At 34.9% G+C, this 27,962-nt stretch overlaps 4 protein-coding genes across 6 annotated transcripts in view; 3 read left to right on the top strand and 1 right to left on the bottom strand.

Annotated features, from left to right (window-relative positions):
• Positions 1 to 414: 414 nt before the first annotated feature.
• On the bottom strand, positions 415 to 18,180 carry LOC100366364 (evolutionarily conserved signaling intermediate in Toll pathway, mitochondrial-like). 2 transcript variants are annotated; one of them, XM_085502088.1, is made up of 7 exons: positions 18,096 to 18,180; positions 17,870 to 17,959; positions 8,394 to 8,506; positions 6,627 to 7,059; positions 5,204 to 5,424; positions 2,884 to 3,106; positions 415 to 1,882 (listed from the first exon to the last, which is right to left on the bottom strand). In XM_085502088.1, the coding sequence occupies exons 3-7, from the start codon at positions 8,499 to 8,501 to the stop codon at positions 1,698 to 1,700; spliced, it is 1,170 nt and encodes a 389-aa protein (XP_085358214.1). In that variant the 5' UTR covers positions 8,502 to 8,506; positions 17,870 to 17,959; positions 18,096 to 18,180; the 3' UTR covers positions 415 to 1,697. The 2 variants fall into 2 exon arrangements, with proteins under 2 accessions (XP_085358214.1, XP_085358213.1); XM_085502087.1 differs by having other exon boundaries at positions 17,870 to 17,995.
• On the top strand, positions 14,251 to 14,802 carry LOC146739247 (uncharacterized). The gene has a single exon (XM_085502660.1). The coding sequence runs from the start codon at positions 14,251 to 14,253 to the stop codon at positions 14,800 to 14,802; it is 552 nt and encodes a 183-aa protein (XP_085358786.1).
• Positions 15,452 to 16,390, top strand: LOC146739248 (uncharacterized). The gene has a single exon (XM_085502661.1). It carries the CDS (start codon positions 15,452 to 15,454, stop codon positions 16,388 to 16,390), a length of 939 nt encoding a protein of 312 aa, XP_085358787.1.
• A 411-nt stretch (positions 18,181 to 18,591) lies between the features above and the next one.
• LOC100378873 (uncharacterized) overlaps positions 18,592 to 27,962 on the top strand; it is a 29,896-nt gene continuing 20,525 nt past the window's right edge. For both annotated transcript variants that reach the window (XM_085502094.1, XM_085502093.1), the window contains exon 1: positions 18,592 to 19,186. In XM_085502094.1, the coding sequence (XP_085358220.1) occupies positions 18,722 to 19,186 (465 nt within the window). In that variant the 5' untranslated portion in view covers positions 18,592 to 18,721. The remainder of the gene's footprint in view (positions 19,187 to 27,962) is intronic.

Consider the following 27,962-nt stretch of genomic DNA (forward strand, 5'->3'; position numbering starts at 1 on the left):
GGATTCCCCAGAATTCTGAACAACGTATTGCAGGGGTATAGATTCACCTGGAGAGAAACGCTGGCAAGTTTGGGTAGACTCTCAAAAGTTCAGACATGGAGATAGAAATACATTTTTTGAGTTTATATTATGCCACTCCAGAGATTGAATTATTTAATCAGGTTTCCAGTCTGGGATGTGTAGTGTATTACTGGTATACAACATTTCTTATTGAAATTAAACAAAATCAGTCATTACTGTGCAGCCACCTTCCAACTCATCCATGTGTGAGAATGGATCATGTTAAAACCTGCGTAATTTTGGGCTGAATCAATTACAATTTTCACATTCTTGTGTCAATTAGCCGAGTAGTATGCACAGAATGAAACAAACGTACTTGACATGAACACACATACAACAAAGTTACTGCAGCTAACCATGTAATCATTTTTTTTATTTGTTGAAAACAGTCAGAATTGTTAAAATGCTATTTATAATTACATTTCTGACAGCAATATTTGGTGAATTGATCTGTAACGATAGGTTCTATCACATCAAGTATTTGATGTCCTACTTAACACACGATATCTATGATAAAACTTACATCGCACTTTGAAGAAATGAATTCGACAAACCCACATCTGCATTTAAAAATTATTTATATAAAAACGTGTAGTGTTGACCCTGACAATAGAGACAATATGAATACAATTGTATAGTTGTTATTAACGAAAAATACCATAGTTATCTTCAGAAAATATTTCTTACACCAACAGTTAAACAGCCCCTGTGACTGTGTCCCAAACTCTGAACACCAAGGCAGCCACTTTTCACAATATGAACCTGCACAATTTTTTCCAAATTGTGGAGTCATCGTCGAGGACATCGCTACGATGCAGGATGTTACGCACACTAAATGTTCAATATATATTCAAGTCAGACTTATTTCTGTAAGTCAAATCACTTTGTTCTCATTAATTGTCCTAGGACTTTTATATAAGTCAATAATGAAACACTAATCAAGTTTACTGTCTTAAGAAAAAACAACAAAGACTGGATTTGACTCGGAGCTTGCAGCACACCAGGCAATACGACAGAAAATCTGCCCATGGAACATGTTTTGAGTTAAGATCATGAATATTCATATGTTGATTATCATGCAGTTCTTGCTAGAATTTTCCTACACAGATTTTATATTCATTTTACAATAATTTTATAACATTAAGGCGGATACACTTCGGATTGTAAGTCCTCTTCATGATAATACGTCTAATCCTGTGGTCTTGTCATTTTATCTCAGTGAACTTTACATATCAGAAGAGTCCTTGTATTCTGGCTTTATCTCATACTTGCCATAGTCATCATGTCACTTTGTGTTTGATACAAATCCCTTTTCATGTATACAACACATTGTTCACATCAAATTCAAAAGTGATGCTTAAACAAACTACTAGGTATTCCACTTTGGAAATCAAAACAAAGAAAACACTATTTGTTGGTCATGCCTACCTATGCAGCCACAAAAAGAAATCATACTGGCAAATATAGAAAAAAAGCTTTGCTGTCATCACACTTTTCAGTAAAAAGATAAGCTTCATGTGAGAAGTACACATGACATAGATATGTTATGTCATCTGCACTCTGACAGAATCCATATTGCATGTTGCATTGTGGGAGATACTGATATAGCTATATTGGATGTTGCATTGTGGGAGATATCAGCTACTACCATGGAGCGTCACTTCTCTATCAGGTGGTTGGTAGATGTTGAATACAACTGGTAAATTACCAAGATTAGGATTGTCTTCTTGTAAATACGTCAACCATGTCCTCAATGATTCCTGTGAATCGTCACCAGCCATACATATCGCAAATACAGGACCTTCCTTAGGAAAGGGATTAACTGTAAATGTAATATAGAAATTATGAATATCAATTTACCAAACAAGGTGTGAAGACAAGACTGAACATCTGAAATAGTACAATGACCAAATCTGATTAATATAGCTATGAAATGTCTAAGAAATCACACTTGTCATTTCCAAAAAGCAGTATGCAGTGAATGAATGAATGAATGAATGAATGAATGAATGAATGAATGAATGAATGAACAGCCATTCCAAAACATGTGAAAGCAATCTGAGCTCATAATAAATAATATGAAACATAATTATCTGACATGTTTTGTCAAAGTGACAATAGCTGTGATTTTGAAACAACCATACAAAGATGATCAAATCTTATCGAAATATTGTTTAAGACACAACTGCATGGACAAAGTGATCCTACACACGGCTAAAACCATGTAAATACGATGTGAAAGTTATGGTATGGGTTCAGTAGTCACCATTTCCTTGAAATTGGTCATGAGATTGGGACCATTGATAATTATGATGCACGACACGCACTATTGGGAGAGGCTTTGTCTTTAAGATTGTGATGTATTTGACATTTTGCCCAGGTCTACCAGTATGTTGTCATCTTGTACTGTACTCTCTAAGTTTGCTTGACAAAACTAGATTATATACGATGGCCCCCTACTGAGATCTGGACACAACTCTGTGGCTGTTACAAATTGGCACTAATGACCTAACGACACAGGATATGTTTTATTAAAAATAAAATTCAGAGAAAACAATGTTAATACTGTAAAATGGTTAATTATTCACTAGGCTTTAATTTAGCTTATTTCGCTGACTGGAAAATGCGCTAAATTTAAACCCAGTGAATATGTAAAATTTAGCATAGAACAAATTATATAAATGATAAAACCGTGAATTTAAAACCCAATGAATATGCCTGAAATGGTAAATCAGTGAAATTTAAACCCAGTGAAAATTAGTCATTTTACAGTAGTTACAGCTATTGCCATTTTCAATATTATTGATCCAGAAATAGGATTACCTGGTGTACTTTCCTCATCTTTCATCTCTGCATCTACATCATGTGCAATTGATACATTGTCAGCTCTCAATACAAAATAAGTTAATTTTTTATTTCTCAGCCACAGATTGTAACTACCCTCCACATAGACAGGTGCATATTTGGGATGTTCCGCTAACAGTTCTTTTTGTTCTGGACTCTGTACTTGTGCTATAAATGTTTCATGTCCAGCACCATTTGTATACTGAAATTAGATGAAAAGAACATTTGAATATTAGTTATTACATTTTTATATTTTTACCCCCAGTGCTCTATCATAGAGGGACTGAGCTGATGCTAAAATATAAATTACATCCCAGTCTAGACTGTCGCAGTCGGTCGTACCTAATTTCAATCTGTTATAATTAATAAATATTGTGTATAAACGTAATAGGTGCAAATAAATTACGAACGCCAGGACAGGAAGTATGGAGTGCATTAAAGTTGCTCGCTTGAAATGCTTTGCACTTGCCATCAAACGCTGAAGGTCTAGGATACACAATTACATTAGGTGAGAGGAATGTCGACAGTCCAATCCCAGTCAAATCTAGGTCAAAAGGTCATTTTGCGTGCATAGACTCAACGCGCTGATCACTTGATGCGCTAAAAAGGAATATTTATCATCTCTTAGCACTTCAATCCTTCTACATGATTTGTAGGTGGATAATTTTAAATTAATAGTTTACTCAATTTTTTTTTTTATTTTACAAAGAATAATGCCACCCCCAGTTGTTGTACTTGTTTTACTTTTCAACTCTGTTTTCTTTTTCTAAGAATAATAGAATCAACTGCAGGCAATCAACACTGAATATGTTAACGTACTGGCACCTTATCCCTGCATGCACATGTGTTAGACTTGCGTTAACGCAAAGCTAACATCACGTTAACGTGCATTAACGCCAGGCTAGCCTTTCGGTAAACAAGTTTAGAGCTGTACTGTATCATACATAGACATGTAGTCCTATTGATCCTACAGCAAGAATACGACTCCTTATTTGATGACTCGCTTAATACAAAAAACATTTTTACTGTGGCCTGAAATATTCATTTGTTATCACTATGCATGATACCGGTAAGAACTTGACCACTGTGTATTTTAATGTTATTCTTACAACTGTTTATGACAACTGCATATTTTGTGTACTTGGCATGTTTTAGCTAGTGTTCCCATATTGACTGAGAACGTGTAACTAAACAGAAAACACAGCAGATTGTGAAGGTTAAAAATATGTAACCCAGTCATTGTGTGTCCAAAATGTTAATATTTGTCAGTAATTTTGTGTAAATGCAATTTTATCATGCAATTTGCATCCTATTCTTGACATTCATTTCACTCATATTGGTTTGACTTGATATGTACGGGAATATGGATATCAATTACAGGGAGCAATTTTTCATTTGGTTTGGTGCACGCTGTATAGACTCTAGCTATATTGTACAATTGTTCTATATGATGTAGCAACAAAATAAACTCGAAAAAGACTTTGGTTGAGTGCTGTATAAGGATAAGTTGTCACAAAAAGTTATAACACAAAAAATCATCATGACTTCCAAATGCCATTGCAGCTGCTTTGTTGACAATTAATGTTGGACTGTGTCAACGATAACCCGATTGATATGACTAAGGAATTTATCAATGAGTAGTGAGTTAGGGTCAATGAACTTGACATACACCACATGGTGTAGCTTAAATATGTGGGAGTATAATATATTTTCGTTAATTGTCGTTGTGGTTGGCAATATTTGAAATCGCATGACATTACCTATTTGAACATACTGTTTTGAGATATAATTTCATTATTGCAATGTGTAAGAACTGAAGTTTAATTAACACGATTAATAAGACCGTTCATAAGAACTGATGATAGTAGTAAAGCTATATTTTTTTTGGTAAGTCATGCAGCTTACTACAGTGCATGTGATAATATGTAGGCACTGTGGAAGTAATATTCTACATTGTCATCATTTCATTCCAGTTTCATTCTATTAAAGTAACTAAGTTTGATGCTGTTAAACTACAGTCAGCACCTGGTTTCTAGGTGTACAGACATATTCACCCTGTTCGTTGTATACAGACTTAATCAGCACCACAGATCCTGCCCCAAAGATTTAAACAGTGGCAACAGCTCTTGTCGGCAAAAAAGTAGGAGGTCAACACTCTGTAATGTTGGATGAACAATAGAGCTCATTTAGCATGAATACAATAAACTGATACATTCAATGGTGATGTGAAATGGACATACCAGGAGAGAACACTGGGTTTGGATTGTGATTATAATGAAATATTACAATGAAATCTTACCCTAAAAACATCCAACTTAGCATCATACTCAGATATCCTTTTAAGCCCAATCTCTGCCAACACAACTGGATCATCAGATAAATCTTTAGGGACAGGAAATGGATTAATATTACGGAATTTCAGAAACCAGTATTTCATTCTTTGCAGCTTTCTCATTGGATGTGCTTTTGAACCAAATACAGCTAATAGCACACCTTTAGTCTCCTCATTAGGCATCAGACCTACAAGTAAATTCACATAAACAAATGTGTTAGTGATGTTTCCTGCATGCACATAGAATATAGTATTAAAAACACATCCATAATAGAAGCGCTCACACACCAAAAATTGCATTTATTGTATTATACCACTATTGGTCATGTGACCCATTGTCCTGATAGATTGTGATCACCAGATTTGTTTCATATGCATACGAGTATTCACCACACAGTTATGGTTCATGTATACTAGTACATGTATGTAGATGAGTAATTTGCATACTTTTCTGAACTGAAAGCTTGGCTCAGTGTAAAGCTTAGGAATTTTAGAGGTAAAGAGGGGGGAGGGGTTGGGTTACTCAACTATTGAAAAGTTGGCCAAGCTGTGTTTGAACCATGACTTTGATATTGATATTTTTGATACGTCAGTACGTATAACTTCTACTCTGTGAGGGATTTGATTGGGATGGTGAAACAAATGTAGAAGTTGAAGATTACATCCACCCTATAGGGATGACCATGCACTCAATAGAGCCATATTCATATGCAGTGTAATCACCACAGGTAACTGTATGTACATTTGTAACTTATAAACCAACATTGTAATAGCTACAGTATTTTGAACTAAACAAACTTAGAACAGGAAAGCATGCAGTGGCATAGCTACAGCATTGCCGAGTATGTTAAATAGACTTCCAGGTTTGCTTTCCACCAATAAAAAAGTAAATGTCATATTTTCAACAACCAAAATAGCAATATTTTTGGCAATATTTTCTCTTTTTGTACTTTTGCAACACTCTAATTTGCATTATTATAATTAGATACATGAATAATATACACACTGAAAATATGAAGTAATTTGCATCAGCATTATTTTTTGCAACAGTGGTTGTGGAGTCATATTTTACCCACAATTCCTTGCTGAAAAATCAAAATGGTGGACAACATACCAGGGTATACTAATTAAAAAGTTGAATATTTATATAACAAAACATGATATAGAAAATATGTCAATTGCATTTACGTACATGTACATTTGTGAAGCTCTCATCTGCGAGACTTTCCTTTCAAATTTAAGCCATTGGGGTCATTAAAAAATGTTGCCCTCACAGACAGCCATAAATAGAATTTTCTGTACAACATTGAAAATAATTCAATATTTAATATATCAATAATGTTACTATTAAAGACAATTCAATTGTACTTCAATAAACTTAGAGTCTTACCATTATCTTCCATCTGCTGTAAGATTTTTATAGCACACGCTTGTTCTTCAGGAAAATGATTAAACATGGTTTGAATAAAGTTTTCTGGTATAAATTCTCCTTTGGGAAACACATGTAACAGTCTATTGTATACACTGATGTCTTTCTCTAAACCAAAAATTTTCATCCATTTAAGTGCAGTATACATAAACTGGACATGACCACGTCGTCTTTTATCACGACCTTCAAATGTATTGATAGCATGCTCAAAGCTTTCCTTGTTTGGTTGTTTCTTGTATGCATCCTCAAACAAATTGTCTTGTATGATAAGAGATTCTCTATTTGTGCTATTTTGTAAAAGTTCTGCATATTTCTTGGCTCGATTGTCATCTTCTTTTGTCTGATGATCTTGTCTAAGATTACAACCCTGGTGAATGAACAGTGCACTGGTTTTCTAAATAAAAAATAAATACACATTACAAAATAGTATGAAGCAAGTCATCTGATTGGCTGAAGTAAGGTCTTACATCTGGCACGAGAAGACCTATACATGTATGATCATCTGATAAAACTCTGGTACAAGTACTAATACAGATTATTATTGCCAAAAATGGTAATATATTGCACATTCATTGCCGCATCAACGTCGTCTATTTCGTAAATTGAGGTAAATGCACAGAATCGCTTACGCTTGGTTATTATCTCCTGCCAAATATGCTAATTTTCCTTTAGAAAGGTCTTGTATTTGCTACCGAATACTCTTGCTTGCCGTTTATAACCTTTAAATAAACTATTTTTGTCATCAATTAAAGCGGGGGGAGTTGTCACCTGCACATGTGGCAGAGTGTCATTATTTATAAACATGTTTATATCCATGAGCTTTTATGTTTTTAGGGTGCATTGTTATCATCACTCAGGACACAATTCCCAAGAGTGCGCAGGTGACAACCCCTCCGCTTTATGGATATAACAAATGCACCAATGAAGATATAAAAACAGTTTGTATTAATGTTAACGATGAAATACCTCCATGTCTCGTTCGATTTTCATTAATAATATTATTTGTTGTCTAAGATACAATTATTATTCATGTGACATCATCATTTGATCACAAACCATAAAACAGGAAACATCAGACTTCACCCCAGCAGTCGAAGAGTGCTTGTCGGTTATGACCTCAAACTTTCAAACAGGAAATATCTTAGCATGTATTATTATGTACTTGTAAATAACACGGTTAGATGCTGTAACCAATTAATTGATGATATACCTAAAACATTTACCTATGGACAATTGCATTTCTGGGAAATTCAGAATGGCTCCTATGCTTTGTAAAGTCAAAAACAACAATGAATGCTTCCAAAACATAAGTTTAGCCTATAATTTCTATCCATTTGACCCAAAACGTTATCTGGACATAAAAAAACAACATACTAAGATACAAATCATAAATATGATGGCTATAGAATAAGTGAATAAATCTCAATTCAAAAGCGGTCTAGACACTGCTGAGACGCGTTGATTTTTGAACCAAAAAACACCCACTAAACAGACTGGTAACTTTGATTTTGGACTGGCAATTTTCCCCCAATTTTTTTGTTTTTTCCTATTGTTCTTTGATAATTTTACCAAAATATATCAAAAACCATCTACATTTTCATGAAGTTGAATTGTTTTCAACTTGCAGTTGCAAATTCCTGGCTAATAGCCTGACGATGATGTAAGAAGGATGAGTGTTATGTTAACCGGATAATCATTGCCTTAAAGCCAAGAAAAAAAAAAACTTACACTGATATCACATTTCAAATGTGGGATGAATTTTGAATGAAGCACTGGATTAAGAAGCCTGCAGTACAAGATTGGTATCTTCTTCACAGAGTTTATTATGGATGCCATTATTCCTAAGAAATATAAAGTACATGTACCATTTGATTCAATACCTGTTAAAGAGGCTTGACATAGCCAATCACTGATGTACCGGTACTTGACGCATATACTGCATAGATACTATAGATATATTATTGCATTCCATCATTAAACAGTACAATTATGAATGAAATGAACGTACAGATTGCTAAGAATTATGATTATTATGTATTTCTCTATGCCTTAATAATTTTTATTTTTTTCATTTTAAGGTAAGAACTGAATTGTTCAGATCATGGAACTATAAACCCCAGGAAGAACAACGAAACTAAGAGGATTAAAAAAACCTTTGTCTTAGTTTATCTTACAGTGCTTTCGCTTTTGTTTCCACGACATTAGTCATACTCCATGTTAGTTGCCGCCGATACGCCCGTTTCAACCGCTTTGCTGGAAACGGAAAACTTGAAAAAAAAATTTCATATCTGCGCAGTAAAATATTTCGTTCACTACGCATGCGCAAACAAGTCGGTCTGCAGGGTGACCTTCAGTGTACCGGAAATCATGCAACGAGTCGGAGTTTTAGCGAGTTTTCATAATTTTTAATGTCGTTTTTAGATTACTTCTTGTTTTTTTCAACCCTCGAAAAAATAAGGTTGCGAAAGTTTGCGAAACATGGGGTTTGGTGAGCTGTTTGTTGTTGAGATATCCCGACTAATTCCGTGTTTCCCTTCGATCGCCAGAAGTGGCAATGTGTTTTTTTTTTCCCGTTGAATGTCGATCATTTATCAGTGTTTTTGTCTTGGCGCCATTGTTTTTTTATGCTATAACCGGAACAACTCGGTCACGTGATCTCCCGGAGTCGTCCGATTGACTCCGAAAATGACCGATAGTCGGAGATAAACGTTCATTTGCGTAAATCGGCTTATTTTTTAATGCGACAAAATAAACAGTCAAAATAAACATTCGACATCGCGGCAACTATCATAGTTCAAAGGAAACGAAGTGGTTGTTCTTCCTGGGGTTTATAGTTCCATGTTCAGATGGACCAAATGTTAGACATGGCAGCCAAATACAACACCATGTTTCATTATTTGTGTGTTTTAGTATAGAGTAATGAAAATATATATACATGTGCCAATATATAACGGAAGTGAGCTCTATAAGATGCGTGTTTATAGAAGAGAATGGAGGAATTAAATATACCGGGTAACCCTAATAAATTGATAACGGTGCATCTTGAATTCCGCTCAACTCACACATGATTCATTTTGACATTCTAAGGTTACATCAGTTCTTTTTTTAGCATATAAACTGCTCAGCTGCACTCGCTGCCATCTAGGTAAGTGTGCAAACTGTGTGAAGTTCCCAAAATGAAGTTGCGAGATGATCAAACAATCATAAAAATGCGTTTAATTCAGGAATTACAAATACAAATCATTTTTTGAAAGAAATGGTCATGTCGTTTGTTTCCTTACTTATTTAGAAGTATGTATTATGTGTGGCTGCTTTGAATATGGCAATAATCTTAGTCACTCATTTCGGTTTACGCTATTGAACCTGTCCAGGTGTCCCCTGTATTCTGATACCATTGGTTAGAACATGGAGCTAGAAAGGGATCTCTTTTTACCTCCATGGTTAGAACATAGACCCTCTAGTCTAAAGGGTCTATGGTTACAATAGGTTTGAATAATGTGCACATAGACAAGGATCTTGACCACTGTAACGAACACAGTTCTAAATTTATTTTAAGCTAACTCTTGCTCAACTCTCATGTAGTTTTGAGTGATCTTGTACGGACGCGACTTTAACGAGATTTCGATGAGACTTCAGTGAGATTTGTTATGGCGGTTTGTTTATAAATAGTGTATGCAGCGCGAGATCGAAACTACACATATTTTTACGTACTCAGGAACTGAGGTTACCATAGTAGAACTAGTGTATTGTCTGTTATTCCGAGCCATTGTTACTTGTTTCAAAGTGTAATTTGTAGCCATATGATCGTTCTATGAGTCGCCGATCGGTAGACTGTATGTATTGTATGACGTATTTGTCAAAAGCACACGTATTTCCTATGCCGGTATAAATAGTAGCTAGCCACCGAGCATGTTCTATTCGTATTTCCTATTATAGTTAGGTTGTATACATGCACTTATGTAGTAGGCAGCTATTGTGATTTTGTAGATCTATGCACAGCATTTTGTTAGACATTTGTAGTATTAATCTGACATTGTGTACTTGCTATTACCAGCGTATGTACCCAGTATGTGTTACATCCACTGTGCTTATTTTGACATTAGTCAGTATTTTGTGGTTACTATTTATTACTGTGATGGAGTATAGTTGGTTTGGTCACAGTTATTTTTAGTTATTGTATTATACACACTATGGTATTACCAGTATTGTATCACGATAGACTGATTTCGTATACCTTTTTTTTTTTAAATATTTTTTTTCTGTATGTGCAAATTGCAAGTGCTAGTGACAACACATGTATTTTGCCACAGAAGTCATATTCATGTTTGGGATTACATGACAGAGCTGTGTGGCCATCTCTCTGTCAAATGGCAATTTGTAATGCGCTATCCTGGTGTTAACCAGGCCCAGTCGAACACAAGCACCTGGACCTTAACCAAGGTTCTCCCAAAGTTGCATTCATTAGTGAATGAATCTCGGCCAGTGGAATTGGCCTGCCCATTGAGTCTGTGGCACACTCACCCAGGGTAGGGGTCGACCCTTTGATGTTCAGCCTAAGGTAGGATTTGAACTTGGGTCTACCGTTCATGAGTCTGGTGCAACAACCACTATGCTACCAGTGGCCAGTATACTTTGATACGTTTGTTATCCGATGTAATTTCGATTTTCCTATGTTGTATTTCATTGTATTGTTATATTTCTTGTTGCAGTTTTACGGTGAAATTGCGTGGTTAAATAAATGGTATAAGCAGTCAGTCAGAACTGCGTTATTAACAGTAAAACTCTGCCGTAGAACAGTAAAATCGTGATACGAAGATGGCATTATTTAGACGTATTCCACTCCAAGGTAGTAGACGTAAAGGTATGAACAGTACTGATCATTATTTGGAAAAGTTAATAACAGAGACATCCAGAGAAGTTGAACAGTTGTCACAAGAAGTAGACAGTTCAATGAGAAGTAGAGACGATCAATATAGTAGAATTCCTCCTGGTGAAAATGTACCATTTGTAACATGGTCATGTATTGACAAAAGTAGTATTCCACAGCACTCTACTCCACATGAAACTGTGCTCAGAAATATTATGGTATACACCCATCTCAGTATAGTAGAGCCACTAGATCAGAACAGTTTGGTAGAATACATGCAAACAGCAGAATTAGATCGAATAATGTTGTTCAAGATAGACAACCACAGATAGATGTGTATCCCACTCGGCAGCGACCTGATTATGAGAGCAGGTACATGTATACAAAAAATACACATGTTAATAGTCGATCAGATGTAGCCCAGCAGGACTCATTAAGATTGGCTGATATCTTAACTAAAGGGCAAGATAAACTTCCTCCAATGGAGCCGGAAGTGTATAGCGGTAGTAGAATGGATTTCCCTACATGGTTGAAGTCATTTGAAGCACTCATTGAAAAACAGACACATTCAGTAACAGAACGTCTGTTCTACCTTAGTAGATATACATCAGGAAATGCCAGGAAGCTATTCGTCACTTTCTTACACATGAGGATGAAGAGGCATATGAGAAGGCAAAGTATACATTAAGTCTTCAGAGCAAACTTCAATCGAAAATGATGTTAAAGAGAAGACCCCAGTTGTATTAAATGTAAGGAGTCTCATCATTTAAGTAGCTGTCAGCAATTTCTTACTCTGTCAGTGGAAGACCGTAAGACATTTGTTGTAGATAACAGATTATGTTTTGGATGTCTGAACAGAGGTCATCGTTACAGGGAATGTAGAAGAAGGAAGTATTCATCACTGTGTAGGACACCAGATTCTCAGTCTAGTTCTAAGAAAGTTGTACACAATCAGCTAGGTCAGTCTAAACGTCAGAAAAATTCTGACACATAAAGTAAACCCAATGTATCCATGCAAAAGAATGCAGTATCAATGAAGACAAAAATTAATACTAAGCAGATAGAGTTTGAAGAATCAGAGTATCATTCTATGGTGATTCCAGTCTTTATTTGTCATGAGAATGATCCTGCACACCGAGTGAAGACATATGCTGTACTGGATAACCAGTCAAATGCCTGTTTTATATCTGACTCATAACTAGAGAAGTTTGATGTACCAACCAGACATTCTAAACTCGAGTTGACAACAATGTTGGCAAAAAAGGTTGTAACAACTTGTGTGGCAACAGGTTTCAATGTTCAGTCATGTAGATCAGAAGGAATCACTGTACTGCTTCATTTAGTCTTTACCCGAAGTGAGATTCTTACTGAGAGAACACAGATTGCCACCCCAGAAAGTGTAGCTATTTGGCCACACCTACATGAAGTCACTAAACAGTTAGAACCATATGATAGTAAGGTAGATGTGGGACTGTTAATTGGTTTCAACTGTCCTGAAGCTATGATTCCAAAGGAAATTAGCATTGCTGGTGACAATGAACCATATGCAACCAGAACAAACTTGGGATGGGGTGTCACTGGACCAGTGAAGAATGCCAAGGCCACAACAAAGACATGTTGTTTTGCTTATTGCACAAGAGCACGTAAGGTGACTACTGAAGAAGTGAGAAGTATGATGGAACTTGAATTTCATGAGCGTCATGGAGATGACAAGATGTCATTGGAAGACTTCCGCTTTCTGAAGATTTTGCAAGAGAACACTTTACAGAATGAAGATGGGCATTTTGTATTTCCCCTACCATTCAAGACAGATGAGATAAGCCTTCCCAATAATCGTAGTGTTGCTCTTGGATGTCTTTTAGGCTTACAGAAGAAGTTAGGCAGAAATGTACAGTATCGAGACCATTACATTACGAGCATGAAAGATATGATCCAGAAATCTTATGCAGAAAAGGTCCCAGCTACTGAGATAGAGAAGGACACAGTATGGTATATACCACATCACGGGGTATACCACCCCAAGAAACTGGATAAGCTCAGAGTTGTTTTCAACTGTAGCAGTGAATATAAAAGAATCAGTCTGAACCAGTGTCTACTTAGTGGTCCAGATCAGTTGAATAGTTTGATAGGAGTATTATGTTGCTTTCGTGAGGAACCGATTGCAGTACTGTAGTATGCGACATAGAGGGAATGTTCCACCAGGTATTAGTAAGCCCACCACATAGAGACTATCTTCGATTCCTATGGTTTGAGGGCAGTAACATTGAAGGTCCTATAGTAGAATACCGTATGAGAGTTCATCTTTTTGGGGCCACCTCTTCACCTGGAGTAGCCAACTTTGCATTACGTCTCACAGCAGACTTATTTGAAGCACAGTGTGGAAAATTGGGCGCTGACTTTCTTCGTAGATGATGGTATCAAGTCTGTAATGACAGCACAACAAGCAATACAGTTGTTCAAGGATAGTACTAGTCTTTGTGGTAAAGGAAGATTTAAACTTAATAAATTCTTATCCACTAATAAAGAGGTGTTGACAACAATTCCACCAGAGTATCGTGCCAAAGACATCCAGTCTTTCAACTTCCTGAATGAACAATTACCAATTTCAAGAACTCTAGGTATCACATGGTGTGTTGAGAATGATGATAATCCACTCACTCGTAAAGGTATCTTATGCACAGTAGCATCAATCTTTGACCCATTGGGTTTTATCTCGCCATGCTACTGCAGAGTCTTTGCCGGGATGGACATCACTGGGATGATCCAGTTCCTGGTGAAATATGTATACAATGGTCTAAATGGAGAAACCAGTTACCTGCATTGGCACTGTTTTACATACCAAGATGCGAGAAACCAGAAAGTTTGCAGGAGCCAATTGTGAGAGAGTTGCATCACTTCTCAGATGCATCACAGAATGGATATGGCAGCTGTTCATATCTACGCATTGTTGATTTGAATAGTAAGATTTATAGCACCTTGTTGATGGCTAAATCTCGTGTAACTCCTACGAAACAACTAACCATACCCAGACTAGAGCTCACAGCTGCAGTCACTGCTGTGAAAATTAGTGAATTCCTGAAACGCGAGTTAGATTATGATGCCAAATATATTTTCAGTATAGTTGTAATGGGTTACATTTCCAATGCCGCACGCAAGTTTCATATCTTTGTAGCAAATCGCATACAACAGATAAGAAATCATACTGAAGTCTTACAATGGAACCATATCGATTCTAAATCTAACCCAGCAGATGTTCCACCAAGAGGTTAAACCATGAATTATGGTGAACATACTGCATTAGATACAGATGATCCTGAAGTGAAGAAGTCTGTTGTCTTACATGTATCTACACAAAGTATCAAAACTGAGCCAGCCAGCCTCTTACAAAGGCTTGATTATTTCTCAGATTGGCACAGAATGAAGAAATCTGTAGCACTGTGTATCAGATATATGCAAAGACTTCGTTCCAGAAGCATATCATTGGTATCAGTATCACCGATAACAGTTGAAGAGCTCCAGCATGCAGAACAAATAATTCTAAAAGAACTGCAGGCTGCACATTTTGCAGAAGAGCATCATAGTTTGTCAAAGAAACTATCAAGTTTGAAAATCAACAGTCCGTTGCGCAAATTGGATCCAAATTGCTCCTGATGTTTTGATACATGTTGGCGGCAGAGTATGGAGAGTAAATCATGCACCTAATCTTAAGCATCCAGTTGTGTTGCCAACTAGATCTCATATAACTTCAGTATTAGTAAGACACCACCACGAGAGTACAGCGCATGCAGGTAGAACACACACGTTAAATGGAATACGAGCCAATGGACATTGGATCTTGAAATCACGTGTAGCAGTAGCATCCTGCCTTTGGAAATGCATTCCATGTAAGAAGCTCAGTGGCAAACCAGTAGCACAAAAGATGTCAGACATACCAGAAGACCGCTTAGCAGAACATCCACCATTCACTTATAGCGGTGTTGACTATTTTGGTCCCTTCTATACACGAGTAGGACGAAGTGATCAAAAAAGATGGGGCGTTATCTTTACATGCCTTACATCTAGAGCAGTACACATAAAAGTTGCCTATTCACTCACCACTGATTCCTTCCTGAATGCATATCGCAGATTTGTATGCCGTAGAAGACCAGTCGGAAGTCTTAGATGTGATAGAGGATCCAACTTCGTAGGAGCTAAAGGTGAACTTGAGTCTGCCCTTGCTGACAACCAGATACAGAAGGAGCTCCTCAAGGATGGCACCGATTGGATAGAATTTAAATTTAACATACCACTTGCAAGTCATATGGGTGGCGTTTGGAAACGTCTTATAAAATCAGTGAGAACAGCTCTGTCAGGAATTTTTGAAAAGCAGAGTCAGCAGTTAGATGATGAACTTCTCATCACCTTCTTGACAGAGGCTGAAACCATTGTGAATAGCAGACCACTGACCTACCTAGATATGTCTTCTACAGATACTGGTGAACCTCTTACACCAAGTCAGTTACTCACACAGAAATCAAAGGTTATTCTTCCTCTGCCAGGTGCTTTTGTACGTCAGGATTTATATTGTAGAAAGAGATGGTGCAGAGTTCAGTATCTTGCCAATGAATTTTGGCGTAGATGGCGGTTGGAATATTTACCTACCTTACAGCCGAGACAAAAATGGCAAGGAGACATAGTTCTTGTCGTCGAGGAGAATACCCCAAGATGTCAGTGGCCACGTGCAATGGTAATGGAAGCATTGCCAAGTAAGGATGGATTAGTAAGGAAGGTATGCAATTCGTTGTATGACCGGCTGGTAACAAAGCTCATCATATTGTATAGACCAAAGCACAACCCTGTCGATGGAGCCAGTAACTGAACTATAAGCGATCAGTTTTAACCATGACTGAACTTTATTCAAGATTTATAATCTGTTTAGATTACTAGAGTTTTAACCTTTGTTTATTGAATTTGATACTTTAGCTTTTGTATAAGTTAGCCAGTAATTAGTAGAAAGTATTTTAAAGTTTGTATTGTTTATCACAATCCAGAGAAGCCATGTAATGAACACAGTTCTAAATTTATTTTAAGCTAACCCTTGCTCAACTCTCGCGTAGTTTTGCGTGATCTTGTACGGACGTGACTTTAACGAGATTTCGATGAGACTTCAGTGAGATTCGTTATGGCGGTTTGTTTATAGTGTATGCAGCGTGAGATCGGAACTACACGTATTTGTATCTTTTACCATGTTTTTACGTACTCGGGAACTCTGGTTGGTAGAACTAGTGTATTGTTTGTTATTCCGAGCCATTGTTACTTTTTTCACAGTGTAATTTGTAGCCGTATGATCGTTCTATGAGTCGTCGATCGGTAGACTGTATGACGCATTTGTCAAAAGCACACGTATTTCTTATGCCGGTATAAATAGTAGCTAGCCACCGAGCATGTTCTATTCGTATTTCCTATTATAGTTAGGTTGTATACATGCACTTATGTAGTAGGCAAGTATTGTGATTTTGTATATCTATGCACAGCATTTTGTTAGACATTTGTAGTATTAATCTGACATTGTGTACTTGCTATTACCAGCGTATGTACCCAGTATGTGTACAGTATTGTCATGCTATTGGTAATATTTAGCCATATGGTTTCCTTACATCCACTGTGCTTATTTTGACATTAGTCAGTATTTTGTGGTTACTATTTATTACTGTGATGGAGTATAGTTGGTTTGGTCACAGTTATTTTTAGTTATTGTATTATACACACTATGGTATTACCGGTACCAGTACTGTATCGCGATAGACTGATTTTCTATACTTTGATACGTTTGTTATCCGATGTAATTTCGATTTTCCTATATTGTATTCATTGTATATTGTTATATTTCTTGTTGCAGTTTTACGTTGAAATTGCGTGGTTGAATAAATGGTATAAGCAGTCAGTCAGAACTGCGTTCTTAAAGGGCGGTAGTCGTCGTGCCGCGTCCTGTTCGATATGGGACTCATAATAATAATAATAATAATAATAATAATAATAATAATAATAATAATAATAATAATAATAATAATAATAATGTACTGGTGGCCGAGGGGAAGACGTGTAGTGGCGTGAAGCTAGGCGATTAGGTGCCGTACGCGAGCGCCGGTTCGAGTCACGCACGCGGTACGTATTTACTATAATTAGACATAGTCTTTACCTTGCAGTTTATTCGGTGTTATTTGCTTACTTGACGTATACAACGCGTGTAAAATACATTGTTTATTTACATGAAATTCGAACACGCGCTGCGCGACGACCACCGCGCTTTAACAACCGCATATCACTAAACATGGATATCCGAGTTGCATGTGCTTACCTTATAAATTCTGTACTGATTGATTTGGATTTTCTGTGGTAATTTCCACATCTGATGAAACCCCAGCTGGGTGTCAGACCATTGAAGGATCTAAAAATGAGCTCCAACAGTACGTGATCAAATTTACTAAATAAAATACCAGATAATGATAATGATAATGCGACGATGCCTATAATTTAATTTAAAAAAACAAATATTAAAGTGCCATATAAAACAGAGTACTCACCAAGATGACGTTGGAAACTATAAATTATTGTCGCAGAAAGACAGAAATCGAGAAGGCAAAATTTATCATGGAGGCAGCCATGTTGGATTTTGCATGGAATCATGGGAGTAAGAGTTCATTGGGAGGGCGTGCATACATCCAGGACGTCACAATAAATACCATTTGTGATTGGTTTAGGACACTATCGTAAATTTGCATACGTAAATAACAGAAAGCTTGGTGTTGCTATGAGCCGAGTTATTTGCTTCCTGCTATTCTATTGTATTAATGCGCCTAGTGCTAAACAATATAACTCTCTGATTTGACACATCAAACAACTTATTTAAATTTATCATAGACAGAGGGGTGAATAAGCGCAAGAAAATCATATAATATAACAGTTCAATGAATATTGAGGAGTTTCTACTAAAAATGTAAAAAAAATTCAACTGTTTTGTGCGTGCGCGGAGTGATATATCGTGCCGCCATACACGTGAATCAACAGACGGCGAGAAAACAGGAAGACGGTCATCAGACTGGATAATCACACAGAAATTGTAAATAGTCTCCACCGGCATAGTGACAGCAGGCTTCGTGGCAATATTGACACGTTTTGAGTAGTTTTGTCGAGAGCTTTCATCGTCATCATGTCGGCTAGCTTAAAACTCGGCGAAATGGTGGACCTGGCCCTTGGGTCGCCAGAAGTCGGGGCTGTCAATTTTAATGTACTACACACGTTACTGCATGCAATGGTACAGCATTTGGACCTTGGTAATATCAAAGCTGAAATCGATGAAGCCGATAAAGAATTGCTGTTAAAAGCGAGATCTAACCAAAATCTTGCGAACGCATCAACAACCGACGAAGAAAAGATAAAAGACGAAGAGGGTAAAGGGAGTACTCCACTCATTCCGAAAAGGTCTGTTTATCATGTTCTTGAAGATAAAGTTTCACGACTTGAAAACCAAATCGATGCCCTTAACTCCCTGCCCAGCAATGAAGAATTGATGGAAAGATCACGGTCATTGGAGAAAACAACGCCGGTTTCTGACATGTGGCAACAAATGCAACTTCAAAAGAGAGTAGACGCAAACGAAGAAGGAATCGCAAAGGTTAGTTTAGAAAAATTAAATAGTTCGCACAGTTTTTGTATGTGTCCATCAACTGGATAGAGTTAAAACTTCTTCGTCCGCATGTACTTCAGTACACAGTTGCCATTCTTTACTGGGAGTGTTGGTATTTCACGAGCAAATGACAACAGTTAAGACCAAAGTAAATATTAGTAAAACCAACTTCAGTCAGTGTAATAGGTCTCTAATGCTAAAATAAAATTGCAACTATCCATTCATTTCTCTTTTAAAATTTTCGGTTGGAACAGTTTATTTGTTAGTGATCACAATTATATTCAACTAAACCAATTGACACTCTCAATAACTAACTGTTTCTAGTAAAAGGAATTAATTGTTGTGTATAACTTGTGGCATGTGCATGTTAAAAAATGTGTCATTAGTTGATTGGTCTTATTCACATATAATAATATGTTTCATTGAACTGGGAAATTAGGAATTCATACAAATAGGTCGTCATATAAATTGTAACTGGAAAATCAAGGACTCAAACATTTAAATAATAATAACAAACACAATTTGGTTACATGTTTAGAAATTGAATTATGAATTCCACCTTCATATGCATGACATGTGTTGTAATAAATATAAAAAAAAAAGCTCATTTATATTACTTGTGCAACTATAGAATACTAAATAACATTTTTGCAAACTTGAAAATTAACATGCTGTATGACAAAAAAGATGTTTTATTATAATGTTATGCTAACAGTGCAACTGTAATACCCAGTATGCTGCCCTCTTTTATAATGGAGAATCATGTTAGCCATATTTGGTGAATACAGGCCTTATTTTATATTCATAATTATAAATATTACAATATAAATGTACCAAAATGGTATATAACAGATTGAGGCTACATTTGTAAATTACTGTTTTCAATACACATGTAGGAGGGTGGAAACAATAAATTATGTTATTTTTTGATATTGTAAAATGTGCATATTAATGTTATTACATTTTGTGTAATTTCTGACAAAATTAAATTACAGCAAACTAATTTTGAAACATGTTTGTGCATGCAATTGTTAACTTAAACAAAACTACCTTATCTGGTACTCAGTTAAAACAACCAACACCATAAAACAAATAATTGTACTTGATGGCAACTGCTATATTTGTTTGTAATACCAAAATTATAGACTTATACATCTCATAGATAAATTATGGAAATGATTATATTATTAATTATTACGACGTATGACTGCAGTGATATTCCTGGGCTTGAACTTGGGTATTCTTGTGAAGAACTATCTGACTTCTTAGGATTATTGTTAGTGTCAAGCACATGTGAACTTGAACTACAGCTTAGAATAATCAATTTGCTGGCCATATAAGAACTTGTCAGTAATTTAGATAGTATAGTTGATGTTTTCTATTATGGCACTAGTGGATATTTAATAAGAGTTCTTAAACTAATCACTACAAGTGATTGTATGTTATTGGATTTATGTTAAATTCTTATCTTAATACTCTGTAAGTGTTTGGAAACAAGTTAAAAAAAAAATTCAGATTTGTTGATATTAAAAATATGATTCTCCAACCAAAGAACTCTGTTAGTTCAAGTTACTACATAATTTGTACAAAAAACGCATCTCCAATAAAGGTGCATTTCAACCACACAATTTGATAGTAGTAGATCGGCTGCTCATATGGTATTTGTTAGTGTAAACTACACTTTATATTTCAATTATGCAATTACGTGGCACATGTATAATGGCTATTTTGAAGAAATGAACACTTTAGAAATCAACAGTATATCCCAACAGACTAAATTGATTGCAACATTTTGACATAAGAATTGTATTCAATTCACATTAAAATGGCAGCATACTGATACAATAGTGAAAAATCTTTAGAATGCAATTTTTATTTCAGGCGTGACTGATTGTTTCCTGTCCTAGATTCTATCAAGAATATGGAATTATAGTATAGCCACAATTTTCTCACACCTATTTTATTTGTAAAAATTAGAAACATGTGATTTGTTTTGGAATTATAGCCTTCAAAATTGTAAATGTCAGAATGACCAGAAGGTGATATAACAAAAAAAAAGCCCGTCAAAAGATTTGTTCCTTGCGATGATCACATACCGATGCTTTATGCCAGATCTCAAAATCAATAAAATTCAAAGTCCAAAACAGACATTAAATTTATACTCATTTATTACAATATAGCATTGTTGTTTGTGAAAAAAATCAGTAAATTTGTCAATACCTGAATGGATTATTGATACCAACAAAGATCTAATTTATACTTACTCTCAAATCTCTGAGTCTCATAATGAATGTTCCAAATTAAGTATGGTAAATAAGGACTCAGTATAAAAACTAAGACAGTATTGACCCACATTGCTCCAGTAACATACTCCTATAGGAGGCATTATTGGCTAATAAAAACCTAAACAGCAAATGGTGCATAAAAATGAAATAAATTATTAACGACACAGAACTAAATATTCACATGAACCAATAACGTCAGCAAAACTGAAAAAAAATGATGGAAAAGTATAAAATGCATTTTGAATACATTCAAGAAATTAAATATATGACAACTGTGTAATAAAAGGTAGTGGAAAAATAAACTAAGAATCTATTGACTCTTTAAATGTTTAAACACCATACTCAATTGCCAGAAAATGAACAGGTACGGTATGTCTTCTCTGTAACACAAGTCAAATAGAAGATAAACAACAAAGAAACATTCTATTTATGGAAACTGGGGAAATTGCAATCAAATAAACCGTGATGAGCATTTCAGCTTTATCATTGGCAATAATTTTATATCAATCCTTTAGGCCAATATCTTAGAAAAAAGTTATAAAGGTGGACAGCTAGATATGGAGGTCACTTGATGACCTTCCAAATTTTAAATTTTTTTTAGTCATGTGTATTTTTGCTTTCTTTTTTAATAAGCTTTGACATGCCACTATTTGTTTTTCTTGTCAGTGTTTTTGTGCATTGTATACATTTATCATCCATTCCAATGGAAAAATAAAAATTGCAGTACTGGTACATGTACATTTCAATTTGAACTTTGACCTACCTGTTTATTCATCAGATAATTGTCAGATATGATGTATATAATGAACCATAACACTCTAGCTGCTAGGCAACACTGAGTGGAAAGTTTAGTAGAGGTGTGTCAGCCATATATAGACATTGTCAGCACCAGGATTTGAAACGTTTTAATACATCTTCACCTCACACATTATCTTACCATAGACCCTTCTGTGGGGAATTTATTATTGTTTAAATAATTTCAGCCTCCATCATGCTTTAAAAAAACAGGCACATTTTATTTGGCTACAATGGAAACACTATATCTGTGTGTAAATTTAGCAGCTAACTCTAATAGTATTTTGCTAAGATGTCAGCTTTAGCGCTAGAACACTGGTATTGATTGATAAATGAAAACATAAGCATACATGTATGTTAATTGCATATACAGATACATGTACCATGTGCAAACTAATAATCCACACACATAAAGGTATTGAAAATAAATACTGAATTCATCTGTAAATTTGTCAATACAAATTATAACACAAAATTAACTTTTTCTTTAAGTTTAGTACCATATTTGCTGTATTAGTAATGCATGACAGAAGTGTGTTTTTGGTAAAAAAAAATCATATTTTATTTATCCAGTATACATCCAGTATAATGTTTGTTTGTTTTTTGCAATAATGTGTGGTTAATGTGTGCTGCATTAGAGACACGTAATAAAGTTAATATAATGTATAAATATACACAAAATTTTTAGTTTATTAATTAGTACTTTATATTCATGTTTTGTCTTATATCCCTTTCTAATGTCTAATGTGAATTTTGTTAAAATAATTTTTATAAAATCATTGAATTTTCTATACAGGAGCAGTACAGAGATTAATTCATTGCAATACAGAAAATTTAATGGAGGCATGTAAGCAACTGCTTAGGCACCCCACCTGAATGCACAGTTATGTACATTAAATTTACTATGCAATAGGTGCCCCTTGATATACCATAGATGCTAGCTAGATCTCTGTCCTGTGTGTTGAGAAAGTTACTGAGAAAGCTGGGATGCTATCCCTGAATTGCGCATTGTTATTGACTCCTTTTTTCAGACATTTATACTCATTCAACTGCAACATAGTTGTAAAACTTTGTATCTATATAGTGCATTGTTGTCAAGTATACCTGCTGTGTGAAAAGATGTGCTCTGTTGAATGGCCAGTGGTGTATACCGGGTAGGGTGTGTTGTGGTGCATGACAGGTCATTGTTTACTCTATCACCAAAGTTACAGTTAATACTACCAGTAGTATTTGCCTGGGGAGAGGGAGTAGGCTAATTTACAGTGCTAAATATTTACAATAAATTTTTCATGGTTTTAGGGCAGAACAAATAGTTACAAAACCCCATCAAACAAAATATGTCCAATTTGTCTAATTGAAACATCAAAACAATCACTGCCTTTTTGGATTCAGTGTTTATTTATTTACTATGTACATTTTAAAAAAAAGAAGATTTTAAAAAAGCAATCAAAATTCGAAAGTGTTAAAATAATATTTTAGCTTCAGTATATATCTTGCATTTCATGCTTGGTTGATTGGATATGAGCACATACTGACATTACGGGTGATTGCCATTTGAGATACAGACAAAAATATCACAATTTTCTGTTATTCAGTTTAAATTCAGTCTTTTAACAATCTCTGGGAGCAAAGTACCAAATAAGTGAATAACAAGCATTGAATTATTATATATATCCAGCCGGCATCGTCTCTGTTTATACATGCTGTTGCCATGACAACATAGCATGTTACAGATTTCTTGTGAATAATTTGTCATAGATCATGTATGCATTTTTACATTTTTCACATCAAATACATAGTTTGTCACTTTTGTTACACTTCGTAGAACACAGGTAAAACAGAATAAAGCAGTTTACATTTACTGTGTGTGCAGTAAAGAACAGTTATACGTTTATTTAAAGGTCTAGTTGAGTTCGTGCACAGCTATTAGCATAGGCTAAGAGGTCAAAAACATGCAAAAAATACTTAGTATACTGTATAGGCAAAATCACTAGAAAATGTTTGATCTAGTGTCTTTGGTATAGGCTATAAAACTGCAAGGTAAATCTGAATTCTTTAAGGCTTGATTGAGACCCTTAGCACTAGCTACAATACAACAGTGTGCACGAGCAATTAGCTAGGGCTAAGCACCCACTTGGATGGAACATGGCAACAAAATATTATTGTATTAAAAGATTTACTATTATATTCATAATCATCAGACAAGCCATGATATTGTTGATGAGACTTTGTACTACTTCCTGTTTAAATTCTACAGCTTTCACTTTCTGTATAAAATTGCTTTCAAGTTGTTAATGTTTTATAATCATAGAGCTCAAATATATATCTTCTTTGTTACTCTGTCTAAGGACAGAAAATTTGTATATTCTTTGTAAGTTGGTCGTTCCTTAATCTTATGTATTCAATGTTGGTTCTTAAATTCCAATGCATGAATGCAACAGTGTCTAGCCTATATGAAAATGTATGAGATTAGCTTTAATTTCTGTACCAGACTGTAGCCTGAACACATCTACCGGTAGTATTAGAAAAGATGACTGGTTGGTAAAATTACCGTACAATTTTGAAATTCATAGTAACTGAACATATTTTTGAATTCATCATGTAATGATAGCTATATAAATGAATGCTATTGTTAACCTCATATAGGCTCTACTTTGTGTTCAGGTAATGGCCATATTCTGTAACATTGTTAAATAATTAGGAACACCACTCACCTTTCTAATGTGCTTATTAGCTGTGACAAGGTCAACTAAGGTCGTGATACTTAATACCTATTCTCTAATAATGCAAATACTGAAACTTGTTCTCATTACATACACTATAAGTACTTGTACTGGTATGTCCCCCCCTCCCAAATATTTTGTAAATTTGTATGTTTTATTATAATTTCTTAAATTTGTTTATATTTGGCAAAAATTCATAATTCATCAATATATGGAAAAAATGATATGTGTTTATTTTGTAAAAGTTGACTTTGGTGTTGATGTTGCTATGATACCGTGTAGTTCAAATATACTAGTAGGTGTCTTTCTCCTCTACAAGCTATTTGTACTAGTATATTTGTTTATACATATACCTGTTTGTATATTGTACACATGGTTTTAGGTAACTAGTTTGGTGAGAACCAATCATTCACACCCGAAGATAAAATAACATACATGAAAATATACATGTACAATGTATGTGACCCTGTTAATAAAACAACTTTTTGGCAACATTGTCACATTAGATCGTGGACTAGAGCTTATCAGTGAGTGAAATTTGTTATCGGACATTCCATACTGGTTGGCAAAAATGTTGACAAATGATGTCACAGTGTAACGGCCTACTCACTTATACTGTACGCCATTTTGGTTACTATTAATTTTTATAATTTGAGGACATTTATGTGATTGTCCTCATAAAAGTCATACTGTGTAAACATGAATCCCAATGCTGCTTTTTCTGGATTTCCCTGACTGAAATTTTTCATATATAAAGCAGTTTACAGAAATCTCTGCTAACACAATTTTATTAAATCTTATTAAACTGCTATTGACTTCTTTCAGAAAATTTATCTTCATAGGTTAGAGATATCTCTAGAGCAAACCTGTATATATGCCTGGATTGCTCAAAATTGCTGATCATAACATTTAATAATATGAAATCATTTTGAAATCTTGCCAAATATGTTGTCTAAATTGAAGTGATAATTGAAATTATAAGCTGCAGCTGCCCAACCTTAATGTGACCCTAATAGAAATGTTTTGGTGTGGTGATGATATAGTCAGGTATTGTGTACCTATGAATAGAGGTAGGACTGTAATATTCACCACACCTACTTTGGACCACATGGTTAGATAAGTTTTAAGGAAAGGGCCAACATTCAGGTTAATGTCTGTAGTGCCAATCAGACTATACCAAATGCAGTATTATTTAACATTTCTATTTTAATATTTGATTGTATCATATGTGAAATGACTATAAAATTAGCATATTAACAAAATTCAGTAAGATATGTAATCTCAACATAGACTATAGTTGTGTTGTGTAGTTTGTAATTAGTACAGCTATATAACAATGGATTTAACTCCATTATAAATACACTAATACTTACTAGTAATAGGATTAGAAGATTGATTTAATAGCTGTGATTAGCAAGGTAAATAACTGCATCCTGTTATTGATCCAAATGAGTTAAGTCAACAACGTATACAATGTAATGAACAGTGTAGTACATTACAAAATGTATGCCAAAATGTGAAATCTTTAGAGACTGACTCTACTGGCAATATATCTGCATTAACTATATCTATCTATCTATCTTATTTATTTAAATAGAATATAAGAAACTTTTACAAACCTATATATATAACATATAAAATCATTGTAAAGTTTTGGTTTCCACACTATTTGCCTCAGTCTTTCAGTTCTCAGTCACAATATGCAATTGTTTAGTGTAATGGATACCCAATAGCATTTGTGAATAAACATATTTAGAAACCTGAGACATCATATGTCAACAGTGGCATTCTTATTGTGTGTTACCTGGTCAGTGGTGATACTTAAACCAAAGCATTGTAACGGTTTGACAGCGTATGTAACTTGTACCATTATGCACTTCAAAGAGTGAGCTATTTTTTTATATGGCATTTATTGGACATGATTACTGGTACTGGTGCTGTTTCATGGTAAAAATAAAATTATAAAATAAATGACAAGTTGGTTGGTTGAATTCAAGATGGGACAGCACTATTATGAAAATTGTTGAAATGTTATTGTTGAACATGCTTGTTGCTAAGCAACATTTGACAACTGCTGTTAGAGTAATTAGTGTAGTTATTATTTAAGTTTTATTCATTTATCTTTTTGTTTCACCAACAACAACTTTGATTATTGGTATAAATTATTAAAATTGATCTTAGACCCAAAATATTTTCTAAATTGTTGTATATCTACAACCTATGCTGTGTATTTCTGTTAAGCTGTGAGTCATGTAGTTGATTAATTTGCATATGATTATCATAAATAATAGGATAGCATGTTTCACATTTAGCATGCCTATAAGGCCTGCCCAAATTTTTTGTTAAAAATTTGGTTAATCTTCACAGAATGAAATGTCTTTTTTTTTGGAATGCAGATTTGTTGTGTCAGTAGTGTCCGGCTTGACAGGCCTAAACATGTTGTTTCTCCTCAGCGTTATTCTGTAATTACATAACAGATCTCGACAAGGACGTAGATTGCATCATTGGAATGGTGTCTTAAATTCTTGAGTTCTCCCAATTAATAGTGTGTTTTGAACTGTTGAATGGAAGCTCTGCAAAAGTGCAGAGACTTAAGATAAGAATAATTGGTGGGCACAAATATTTTTGAGAATTCAGGAAAAAAATTAATAGTGGCAATTACATAATCTTGCGCTTGTACTATAGTTAGGCCGGCCTAATTTGAGGATTAAAATTAGGCCAGCCTAACTTGGGCATTAAGATTAGGCCGGCCTAACTTTGGGATTAAAATTGTGGCTGGCCCTGGCACCCCTTCCCAGGTGTGACTTATTTAAGTCAGTCTAAATATTTAGGTTTGTGTTCGCAAACAAAATTTAGTCAAGCTTAAAGTGCCTGTGAAATGGCTGCTATTTTCACGCCTAAAATTATCCATTGATACATAAATATTATTAATTTTTATGTTTCTAAGCATAAATAATTTTT

The sequence above is a fragment of the Saccoglossus kowalevskii genome, chromosome 8 (assembly GCF_978046115.1).
Source record: "Saccoglossus kowalevskii chromosome 8, keSacKowa6.1, whole genome shotgun sequence".
NCBI lineage: Eukaryota > Metazoa > Hemichordata > Enteropneusta > Harrimaniidae > Saccoglossus > Saccoglossus kowalevskii.

Excerpts from the sequence above, each read along its gene's own strand:
- LOC100366364 (XM_085502088.1), bottom strand. The coding sequence starts at position 8,501 with ATGGCATCCATAATAAACTCTGTGAAGAAGATACCAATCTTGTACTGC. Across the intron at positions 7,060-8,393 it reads ATTTGAAATGTGATATCAGT|AAAACCAGTGCACTGTTCAT; the intron begins GTAAGTTTTTTT and ends TTTTTTATTTAG. Across the intron at positions 5,425-6,626 it reads ACAGCAGATGGAAGATAATG|GTCTGATGCCTAATGAGGAG; the intron begins GTAAGACTCTAA and ends ATTTACTTGTAG.
- LOC146739247 (XM_085502660.1), top strand. The coding sequence starts at position 14,251 with ATGCTACTGCAGAGTCTTTGCCGGGATGGACATCACTGGGATGATCCA.
- LOC146739248 (XM_085502661.1), top strand. The coding sequence starts at position 15,452 with ATGTCAGACATACCAGAAGACCGCTTAGCAGAACATCCACCATTCACT.